Raw genomic sequence first — 12,420 nt, 5'->3', positions numbered from 1 at the left:
CCAGGCACGGTGGCAGTCGCCTGTAATCCCAGCTATTCAGGAGGTTGAGGCAGGCGAATTGCTTGAACCCGAATGGCAGAGGTTGCAGTGAGTTGAGATCACGCCACTGCTCTCCAGCCTGGGCGACAGAGCAAGACTCCATCTCAAATAAAAAAATAAATAAAATAAAATTATAGATGAATTGGTACATTAGTTTCTGGGGCCATAAAGGAATGCATGGAAATATCTGTATTATAGTCATTCATTCAACAAATATTTACTGAGTGTTTACTAAGCTTGACATTGAGTTAGTAGTAGATGCCAGAGACATAAGCGTCATGTCTCGTAAGCACAACTGTATGTGATTCATAATTGGCCATTTGTGTGGTGTTTCTCCTTAACACATTGTCATCTCTTTTTTCATAGTCTTCCCAGTTGTTTATACAGTTGCGTGGGGTAAGCTTAATATTATTTTACTAAATTTAAACAAGGAAGCATTAAATGTGCAGTCACAGATTTCTGTACTTTGACAAAATGGCCAGTTTCAGATGGAATAATCTGTGTAAAGGCTATCACAGGGTTTACACTGGATTTGAATCTATACTCTGCTGCTTACTACCCTCAATTTTATTATATTTAAAAGGGGACAGTAATACTTCTTAAGTTGGATTTTTGGGAGGGATTACGTATGAATATTTACCATGGTGTTTAGCAGATAATAAATATTGGTTACTTGTATTACAGATGTGCTGAACACCTTGGGAAAATGAACTACGTAGGTAATATTTCATAATTGGAACAGTGAATGGAAAAGCACCTGTAAGGCATTCTTTTTTTTTTTTTTTTTTTTAATTTTGAGACGGAGTCTCACTCTGTCACCAGGCTGGAGTGCAGTGGCACTATCTCGGCTCACTGCAACCTCCAACTCTCTGGTTCAAGTGATTCTCCCAAGTAGCTGAGACTACAGGCACATGCCATTATGCCCAGCTAATTTTTGTATTTTTGGTAGAGACGGGGTTTCACCATGTTGGCCAGGATGGTCTCGATTTCCTGACCTCATGATCTGCCCACCTGGGCCTCCCAACTGTAAGGCATTCTTAATGTTATTGTTACTTTTGGAAACGTGGTAGACTTCAGTGTGCCAATTAATTAAGATTGTAACAAAGTTAGTTTTAAAGGAAAATTGCATATGAAGTTTCATTTTAGTCTCAAAAAAGCATACTCAATAAAGACTTCACTAATCTCAAAGGAGTATTATATTGCCATCTAGAAGCTGTTCTTTTGGATCTCTGACAATTGTTACATTTGACTTGTGGTTGTTCTAATGCAATCTTTTGTTTAAATTATTATTACCAACCTGGTGCCAGAGATTGGTTCTCCTCTCCCCTTTTACTTAACCTCTCTCTTTGTGGATCAGCCACATGGGAACTTTATAATATCTGATCTCATACCTTGCTAATAGAATGTGTACTTCTAAAATGTTTTACTAGTATTTATGATGGATTTTTTTTACTGTTCCTGGTTATGACTAATGGAATGCATTTGTGATGCAGTGGTGACATTAGGGTTTCTGCTTGTAAGAATGCAACGAAATGATAGATGTTCTGAAACAAATGATCTTTTGTACAGGTTTTTCCACACCAGATAGAGAAAGAGAGGGGGGTGTTTCTCAAAGTGGGTGGGCAGTGCTGTGATGCATTTTAAAGTAAGAATCCATGTTCATGCAGTGGCAGTGCCTATGGCTTTTTATTCCTAATTTATCTGTAAAGTTTACTTTAAAATAATTGTGATATCTTTTTTCTATTAGTTTCCATGAATTCCTTTTTTTTTTTGGTCTTAAATTGGTAAGCAGAAATTGATGTAAAAAGTGGTATATTGAACTTTTCATCCCTCAGAAGTAATCCACTCCTTGTGTTAGCTTTATGGGTGGGATTGAGCTTTGTATTGTTCCCTTGTTTAATAAAGTGTACTTCTGATTGTGGAGCGAGTCTAATCAGAATTAAGATAAGAATGAGATAAAGGAGAAAGGGGCCCAGTGCAGTAGCTCACACCTGTAACCGCAGCACTTTGGGAGGCTGAGATGGGTGAATCTCTTGAGTCCAGGAGTTTGAGACCAGCCTGGGCAACATGGCGAAACCCCATCTCTACAAAAAATAAAAAAATTAGCCAGGCATGGTGGTATGCACCTGTAGTCCCAGCCTCTCAGAAGGCTGAGGTGGGAGAATCACCTGAGCCTGGGAAGTCGAGGGTGTAGTGAGCTGTGATTGTGCCATTGGACTGCAGCCTGGGTAATGGGAATGCAACCCTGTCTCAAAAAATATAATAAAAAAGAATGTGATAAAGATTCTTATAAAAGAATTGTGGTTTGGTGTTTTAAGTTATTTGTACTTTGTTTCTACCCTTAGTGAGAAAATTGGTAGTTTAATGTATATACTCAAAGATTTTGTATTTTTCACCATAATTTTACAGGATAGAATATACTAGATGAAAAACTCAAGAAATATGTTACCAGCATTAAAATTATTTTAGCTGCTCAAGAGTCATAATCACACATAATATGACGATGTTATTTTGAACTTCATTTCCAGATCATAGCAATGGATCATTTAACTTGAAAGCTCTGTCAGGAAGCTCTGGATATAAGTTTGGTGTTCTTGCTAAGATTGTGAATTACATGAAGGTAAGTACTTTTCTCAAATAGCAAAAGTCCTATTTAACTTTTTGGCAAAAGAAGGAGATTAGGGTTTTCAGAAGTTAAATTTCTGTATACATCAAAATTTATCAAAATTGTACATTTTCAGTATGTGCAGTTTATTGTATGCCAATTATACCTCAAGCCTTTTACATTGTGTTAATTTGGCATTGTGGCAAGTTGCCAAAGCATATTTAATCTGCATTTACTCAAGGGTACAATTTAAGCTCACCATTTCACTTAATAAGAGTGTGCCTAGGCAGTAGGTATATCACCTCTTAATGCATACAGGCTGGCAAAACCAATGGGAGGATGTGACTGATTTTTCAAGGTATTACTTCCATTGATGTGAGAAGTAAAAGGTACATAGTTCGGGCAGATGATGGTGATGGCTTCTCTGCATCTTGGAGGAGAAAATTAGACATTTACTGAGAGTCTTAGAAAAACATTGACTCACAAAAGAATTAGAATTTAATGTTTGATGGAAGATTTAGTATTTTTTGAATACTAAGTTTTGATCATATAAGATTTTGGTTTTACTTTGAATCTTTTTTCTTTTCCTTTTCTTTTTTTTTTTTTGAGACAGTCTTGCTCCGTTACCCAGGCTGGAGTGCAGTGGCACAATCGTAGCTCACTGCAGCCTTGAACTCCTGTGGTCAAGCGATCCTCCTGCCTCAGCCTCCCAAGTAGCTGGGACTACAGGCATGCACCACCATGCCTGGCTAATTTTCTTATTTTTAGAAGAGACGAAGTCTCACTATGTTGCCCAGGCTGGTCTCAAACTCCTAAGCTCGTGTGATTTTCCCACCTCGGCCTCCCAAAGTGTTTGGCTTTCAGGCATGAGCCACCATGCCCGACCAAGACTTTGAATCTTAACTAAATTTATTAAAGCGGGATTTCATTTTTAGCTAACATGGCTAAGTAATTTCAAATTTGCTCCCTTCTTTTGCCAAATTCTCTTTCACAATTAGTTACTAGTTGCATCTCTTGAAAAAGACAGTACTATATTTGTTATTTTAATTTCATCCATCTATTGGTTAAAATATAAATCAGATTTTTAACTGTGCTAAGGCTTTTCTTTTGTAATTTAATAGACTTAGTGTCTAGCTGAGTCTAAATTCTGTGGTTTGTATTTGAGTTATAGTATAAATATGTTAGTATATAACTCCCCATTATTAAATAATGTATTTTGACACTTAAGTATTCACCGTTGATTCATTTCATCCATGTATTCCCCTACATGGTAAGCAGTTATGAAAATCTATTGGCTGTTTAGGGCACTAATGGTGGGAATACCCAGAAAAAAATGCACACCCTCAGGGCTGTCACTCTGTTGAGGGAGACTGACATGTAAGTGTCATGTTTTTGCTCCTCTGTTAATATGGTCTTCACTTCCCTATGTGGCTTACTTATAACTTTGTCTGTCTTAGAACAGTGAACTTCAGAATTTTTACTTGTGTTCCCTACAGTTTGAAAAACTGTGTACCCCTTTGTGCAAATTTAAGTTGATAACTACACTCTGTTAGCAAAGTTTAAATAGTGGTACTATTCAAGCAAAAATTTAAATGATGACCAGAAATACGGAATTTCTGGCATATTGTAGTTCAATAAAATACGTCACTTTTAAATTTATCTAATGGGATCTAAATGTCATTATTTAAAAGTATAAAAACAAACTCCCTTAATGATTGGGAATTTTAATTACTTTTTCTTTGAATATTTATGTCCCATCTGTTACTCCCTTTGAATTTTATCCAAATGTTATGTATTTTTATCTTTCAAATCATTTATTGATCATCTATCAAACTTTTCTGCCACAATAATATGTAAATAAATTGAAATATAAATCGAAATTTAAAATGTTTTTCCTACGACCATAAAGCTCTTAAGTGTTAAAAATAACTTATGGTTTGAGTTATTTTTACAATTATTATTGGTGCACAGTTGATTAGAATAACATACGTAGATTAAAATTTTGATTAAATTCACTTTGTATCAGAAATTTATTCTTAAATGAAATGAATGCAGCTGTCTCCTCTCTTCCTTCATTAGTTCTTGTGTTTGGCAAATCTGTTCATGTTTTGAGATTTTGTAGATTTTAAGTGCTTAGACATAAATGTTCAAATATATAAGTTAATTCTAATGGAAATTTTGTGATATCAAAATCTTCCAAGTTATATGTCAAAAATCACTAGTGATTTTATCATCAAGCATCCATTAGTTAATAGTTCTGTGAGGTCCTCCTTCAGTTTTATTGAAAGCAAAGAAAGGAAACCACCCAACTTGCCAAAGGATTTGTTACCTAGTGCTTAACCATTTATTTTCTTAGCTTCTAGGAAGCATATCAAAAAGGCTTTCACAAGACTTATCAAATGTCTTATATCAGTTCCCCTCCCTTCCTTCATAGGTACTTTCTTTAAAATCTGATATATTCAGAAACAGTTGAGAAAACAGAAATACTGTTAATTTTAATATAGCTTTGTGAATTTTTATTACAATTGTTTTATGTGTTTAAAATATATTTTTGTGAAAACCTTTATTGTGAAGGTTTAGCTTATTCAATTTTTAGAAAATATCTCCTAGTTAACAAAGCCAGTCTCCATTGTCAAACCAACTAGCCATAACAAACTTGCTTTGAATCATAAAATTTTCCTCTATTTTAAATTTCAAATAAATAGATTACCAGATATTTTGGATAATATGAAAACCACTGAGGAATAAATTATGGAATGTATACTAAAAGATACTACTAAGGTATTTGAGCTGAAAATTATATGACTGAAAAAGAATTACAGTAATTTGTCGATTTTTATAATAATTTAAACATTTCTGTGTTGCTTGTCATGTTAGATTAAAAATTAAATAAGTTAAAATATGAAGCGAGGGATATGATAAAAGTTGTGTTATTCCTTTCTTTCTTTCTTCATTTATTCATTCTTGAGACAGGGTCTTACTCTGTCACCTAGGCTAGAGTGCATTGGCACCATCCTGGCTCACTGCAGCCTCGATCTGCTAGCCTCAAGTGATCCTCCCACCTCAACCTCCCAAGTAACTGGGACTACAGGCACGTGCCACCATGCCTGGCTAGTTTTTGTATTTTTTTTGTAGAGACAGAGTCTCTCAGTGTTGCCCAGGTTGGTCTTGAACTCCTAGGCTCAGGGGATCCCTCAAGTGATCCGCCTGCCTCGGCCTCCCGAAGTGCTGGGATTACAGGCGTGAGCCACTAGACCTGGCCTGTTACTTGTTTTTAAATGTGTGTTCCTGCATCTTCTGATCTCTGATCTCAGCTATTAGGTATAAATAAAAGGGAATGAATCAGAAATAACCTTACATTTTTATTGGGTAATTAATGAAAGAGATACCTACTGCTTAAAACTACTCAGTATGACAGCTAGCATATCTTATTTTTTGTCAGTAGAAGGTAGAAATATTAAACTGTTGAAAAACTGTAATGAGAATTGACTAATTAAAATAAAACTTTAGTGATATGATTTGACAAAATAGATTTTAACTACCGTATTGAGTAATGCACACTCAATCTAAAGTAATTTCTATACAGCTTTTATCTGTGGCTTTTATATAGCACAATTTGAATGACTTGGCAGTCCTAGAAAGTATTTCTTTTATATTTAAAGGAATCAACCTCCCTAACTGATATTGTTCCAGCTCTCTAAATATGCTTTTTCTTCAAGCTAATAAATATTCAGGGAATGAGTTTTGAGAATTACTTATATTTAAATTCTCAGCCCAACACAGTGGCTCACACCTGTATTCTCAGCGCTTTGGGAGGCTGAGGCAGGTGAATCACTTGAATTTGAGACCAGCCTGGCCAACATGGTGAAACCCCGTCTCTACTAAAAATACAAAAAAAAATTAGCCAGGTGTGTTGGCACATGCCTGTAACCCCAGCTACTTGAGAGGCTGAGAATCACATGAGCCTGGGAGGTGGAAGTTGCAATGAGCCAAGATTGCACCACTGTACTCCATCCTGGGCGACACATTGAGACCTTGTCGCTAATAAAAAAATAAGAATTCTTGAAAAAAATGTTTCTTTTTATCTATTTTTTTAACCAGTGTTCTCTTGGCATTACTTTTATCATACTGTCCCCTAAGAGCAATGCATTCTTGGACAATACTGAGTGGAGGTGGAGGTGTGGGGGGAATGGTTGTTAAAGGAAACTTTAAACAGTTGCTTACAGATTATGATATATTAGAATGTTCCAGCAGGGGCCAAAATATTTTAAACTCTTTGAAAAATATGTGACTGGAAAAGACAAGAAGTCCAGTAATGGATAGTTTACGGCACCTCAGTTATCATTCATGAATGCTTCCCTGAAACCATTTTTTTGGCTTGTCTGTTTGTTTGGGTCCCTGGAGTTTATTATTCCTTCGGGCTCTGCATCGTAAATTCTGAATGGAGGTGAGATTTGTACTTTTTCATGGCGGGGGGGAGCTGGAAAGTAAAGAGGAGAAGGGCTTATTTTGAAAGGGAAGAAGTACATTTGGAAGGTATCTGTAAACAGATTCTTGGAAAGTCTCCCACTGTCTCTTGTGTACCTTTAGAAAGAAAGCAAAAGAAAGACAACAAAAATGCTCCTTATAGTTGATTCATTTAATAGGGAAACTGTTTAATTGCTTAATAAGAATGATTTAGAAACTATGTGGAAAAAGTTCCGGGGAGGCATTAGATAGGTACAGTGAGATTTATAGCAGATAGTCATAACTTTGGACAAAGTACTGAATAGAAAGATGAAAGGCGGATACAGGAACTTCAGAGTCATAATACTGAGAATATGCAGTGGAGGGGACAAACTGCCCACCTCATCTCACCAGCTCCTGAGATGGTTACTGTGATACCATAGCTCAGTAATTTACGTTGGAACAGTAACTGAGACATCAAAAAAGATTAAATTATGTTCAGTGACCTGGTTAAGATGAAAGAGGAACTTTATGGTTTATTTTAGGAGGATTTTTACAGAAATAGTTAATGTAAAACAAATTTTATTGCTTAAAGGAGTAAGTTTTAAAAGCACTCCAAGTTATCTCGAAAATCCCCTTAGGATGCCTCTTTCTTCATATGAGCCAGCACTTTAATTCTCAGATGACAAATTAAGGGTGTACTTTATTTTTGATAAAATGATTTTTCTCTTGATTTCAGCATTATTCCTTATGTCTCAGTTATGTAAAACACTATGTTGAAAAATCTGGGTTAATTTGGCTTATTCTAGCTTAGTGTTTTTCCAGTGTCATTCTCCAGCCAGTAGTATCAGCATCACCTGGGAACTTGTTAGAAATGCAAATTCTTGGGCCCCTTTTCAGACCTATTGAGTTTGAAACTCTGGGAGTATAGCTCAACAGTCTTTTTTTTTTTTGAGATGGAATCTTGCTCTGTCACCCAGGCTGGAGTGCAGTGGCGCGATCTTGGCTCATTGCAAGCTCCGCCTCCTGGGTTCACGCCATTCTCCTGCCTTAGCCTCCCGAGGGGCTGGGACTACAGGCGCCTGTCACCACGCCTGGCTAATTTTTTTGTATTTTTTTAGTAGAGACGGGGTTTCACCGTGTTAGCCAGGATGGTCTTGATCTCCTGACCTTGTGATCTGCCTGTCTCAGCCTCCCAAAGTGCTGGGATTACAGGCATGAGTAACAGTCTGTTTTTAAAAAAGCCCTTCAAGTGATTGTGATACATGCTGAAGTTTGAGAACTACTGGCCTAGCTTCTGTCTGAATTACTTCTGACAATTATTTTTGAATTTAGAAACTCTGGAGTCCGTAGACATTAAATGACTGGCTTGTAGACACAGTTCTGGTCCATAGTAGGACTGGGTCAAGAATATGGATCTGTTTCCAGTTTTAAATAAAGTATTTAAATTATATGACAATATCTCTACTAAATACAGGTATAAAAATCTTTTAAAATATATGAACAAATTTAATCTGTTCAAATATAAGATATGAATATATATGTCCATAGATCTGATAACACATTGTGATGGAGTAAAGTTTAGGAATGTATGAGTGGTTAATATTTGAAAATTAATTAGTGTAAGTTATATTAACAGAATAAAGAAAAATCGTGATCTCTCAGTGGATATAGAAAAAGTTGCTGGTAAAATTTTTTTTTTTTTTTTTTTTGAGATGGAGTCTCACTCTCTTCCCCAGGCTGGAGTGTGGTGGTGCTGTCTCAGCTTACCGCAACCTCTGCCTCCCGGGTTCAAGCGATTCTCCTGCCTCAGCCTCCCAAGTAGCTGGGATTACAGGCGTGTGCCACCACACCCGGCTAATTTTTTTATTTTTAGTAGAGATGAGGTTTCACCATGTTAGCCAAGATGGTCTTGATCTCCTAACCTCATGATCTGCCTCCCTTGGCCTCCCAAAGTGCTGGGATTACAGGCGTGAGCCACCATGCCTGGCCTCTGGTAAAATTTAATACCAATTTATGATAAAAACTTGTAGCAAATTAGTAGAGGCAAAGTTCCTCAATGCAATAGAGCAGCCTTTCTCAATCTTCTTACTCTGGAGGAACCCTTGAAATAATTTTCAGGTCTCAGAGAACCCATGCAAAGAATTGCTATACCTCCGAGTTCACATATATTAACCTAATCAGTAAGTTGTGGATATGATAAGTTAATAATAATTGTCAGCGCTCTTTTGACAGGAGAATATTTTTGTCTTTACATTTATTTCGCCCAGCTTATTAGTCTGCTCTTTGTGTGTGTGGTTGCTCCCTATTCCCCAGAAAGGATCTCCGCTCTTGTGCAAGTCAGTAGTATAGGCAGAGGAAACCTCAGTTTTTTTCTTTTTTAAAATTTTCTACTTGATTTCTTTTTTCACCTGATCAAAGTAGGCAACTTACTTGTTCTCAGTTGGGCAGAAGCTTGGGATAAGAAAGGAACCTTTACCCAGGTTCACATTTGTGTTGAAAGAGGGGGAAAGTATTGTTTAATTTTGTGTTTTAGTTCTTCCAGGTGGTTTTCGAGAATGCTTCAGGGTTGCTGGTATCCTTCCTCACTTTCAAGCCCAAACAGCATTACAAGATTTCTTTTGCCACATGATTTTTCCAGAGATTCAGTTTTCCTTTGAAATCCAATGTCTTGTCACTTGAAGTCAAAATATTTTTTTCTAAACTTGTTCAACTGGTTCCTATTATTTTAAAAAGTCTGCTAAGAGGCTAGCTCCTGCAGTCACTCTTCATCTTCAAAGCACTCAGTAAAGGATGGCCTACTATTTTCTTGAAAGTACTTCTGTAATTCAGCTTTCAGCTTCAGTGTTCTGTTGAGAATACCTCCTCTGCTAAGCCACTGGATTTCTGTATGTAGCAAGAGATTTAGGTGCTCAAGTATACTGGTCTATGTTTAATAAAGCAAATCATTTTTAAACATCATTCAAGACTTTTTTAAAATAGTGATGAGGTCTCGCTATGTTGCCAGGCTGGTCTTAAACTCCTGGCCTCAAGCAATCCTCCTGTGTTGGTCTCCCAAAGTGCTGGGATTATAGATGTGCGCCACTGCACCTGGCCCATTCAAGACATCTTAAATTTCATTTCCAAGGATTTTTGCTAGTACCTCTCTGAAAAAAGCAATGTCCTGAGGTGTTTTTTTTTTTTTTTTTTTTTTTTTTGCAAGAGAGGTAAAACCTTGCCGTGAGCCAGTCACTAATGGGGGAACATCACTGTAGATGCCAACGCAGTTTCTCTAAGATGGACTTCTTGTTTCCAGATATGAAGACGCCACATTGAAAATGTCATGCCCTTTGTTTATGGTAGTTTTTTTGCAGCACAAAAATTTTTCTTGAAATTCAGTGTTGTTTAAACAAATTTACAAGACATACATAGTGAAATATGTTGGTTTGTCAGCCTGGATAAACAAGCTGTTTGTCAGTTTATTAAACCTCTTAGCATCATGTGACATGTCATCAGTGTGTCAGCTTACACCGTTTGAGAGTGGGGCCTTTTCAGTTTCTCATGCTGTGCATTTTACTCACTGTCATTTAACATGCTGGCATGATTAGGTTCCCATCAGTGGTGTGATTCTACCCACTATACCCCCTTTTTAGACAATAAATTCTGCTACTAATAACGTGTTTTATGAGCTTTTTCACTGAATGTGATTTAAAAACAAAAACAAAAATGAAGAGCTTTACTCTGAGATTCCAGTAAGTACCTTGACTTGTCCAGTAGCTGTGATTTCTATTTCAGTGATTTTTCAGTTTTGCTGGAGTCATAAATTGTCTGCCACAGATGCTGCACAATGGAATAGGACACTTTGTATTACTAACCTAGTGAAGTTCATTGATAAGTAGTTTTCACTGTAGTGGTAGGCTGTTCTCTCTCTCTTGCTGCACTGATGCAGTAAAATGACCCAGAAGATTATAGTTCTTTATTACTTGCCTTATTAGAATTGTTCCTGGGCTTAGGTTTGGAATTCTCTTCTCTCGTAAATTGTATCTTCAGAAATCATCACACTGGACTGTCAGACATGTTTATAAGACATAGATGCTAATATGTTATAAAACTAAAGGGAATAGTAACTGAGAAAGTTTCAAAAAATATGAAAACTTCGCAATACATTTTACTTTTTTTTTCTTTTTTGAGACGGAGTCTCGCTCTGTCATCAGGATGGAGTGCAATGGCACGATCTTGGCTCACTGCAACCTCCGCCTCTTGGGTTCAAGCGATTCTCCTGCTTCAGCCTCCCAAGTAGCTGAGACTACAGGCGTGTGCCACCATGCCCGGCTAAATTTTGTATTCTTAGTAGAGACGGGGTTTCACCATGTTGGCCAGGATGGTCTCAATCTCTTGACCTTGTGATCTGCCCACCTTGGCCTCCCAAAGTGGTGGGATTACAGGTGTGAGCCACTACGCCCGGCTACATTTTACTTTTATTGCTACATAATCCATGTTTTGCAACATTTCAGAGTGGTAAGAGGCAGTTGACTCTTGGTGTGTAAAAATTCCTTGTTTAGAATGAATGTTTTCCTTAGATTTTCTGTTATACCAGTAGAGTTTGTTTGGTCCTATAAGTCAGTGGCACTGTGTGAAGGAAGGTTGGAGGATGTAATTTGGGAAGGGAGCTGCTGACATTGTCAGCCTACTATGCTTTTGTTTGTGCCATATAGAGCTTACCAATTATCAGTGGCCTAACTGCCCCTATTGCATCAAAAACGTATAGTGGCAGGCTGGGCACGGTGGCTCATGCCTGTAATCCTAGCACTTTGGAAGGCTAAGGCGGATGGGTGACTTGAGGTCAGGGGTTTGAGACCAGCCTGGCCAACATGGCAAAACCCCGTCTCTACTAAAAATACAAAAATTACCTGGGTATGATGGCGCATGCGTGTAGTCCCAGCTACTCGGGAGGCTGAGGCACAGGAATCGTTTGAACCCTGGAGGTGGAGGTTGCAGTGAGCTGAGATCATGCCATGTACTCCTGCCTGGGCGACAGAGTGAGACCCTGTCCCTTAAAAAAAAACAAAAAACAACAGACAGTGCCCTCAGCAAAATGAACATAGCCCTACTTGCACACTACCACATGGTGCTAAAAGATTCCTTATGAAACTGTTAGTTTGGCTGCTCAGTAGTTGCCTGTTACTGTGAGCACCAGCATCACATGGTGTGAGAAATTTAAAAAATGTTTATTTTTTAAAATCACGATTTCTTGTGGAACCCTAGGGTTTTGTGGAATGCTGGTTGAGAAACCCAGTGGTAAGAGGGTAACTGTAAAAACCTAGATTTCACCCTGGGATGCAAGGCTGGTT

At 37.5% G+C, this 12,420-nt stretch overlaps 1 protein-coding gene across 1 annotated transcript in view; it reads left to right on the top strand.

Moving 5' to 3' along the window:
• Positions 1–12,420, top strand: part of GTF2E2 (general transcription factor IIE subunit 2) — an 81,667-nt gene that overhangs the window by 22,580 nt on the left and 46,667 nt on the right. The window contains exon 3 of the mRNA XM_024251408.3: positions 2,568–2,659. Coding sequence (XP_024107176.1) covers positions 2,568–2,659 — 92 coding nt within the window. The remainder of the gene's footprint in view (positions 1–2,567; positions 2,660–12,420) is intronic.

The sequence above is a fragment of the Pongo abelii genome, chromosome 7, assembly GCF_028885655.2.
Source record: "Pongo abelii isolate AG06213 chromosome 7, NHGRI_mPonAbe1-v2.0_pri, whole genome shotgun sequence".
Classification (NCBI taxonomy): Eukaryota; Metazoa; Chordata; class Mammalia; order Primates; family Hominidae; genus Pongo; species Pongo abelii.
The sequence above is the reverse complement of the archived record's forward strand: the minus strand, read 5'-3'. Positions and strand labels throughout refer to the sequence as shown.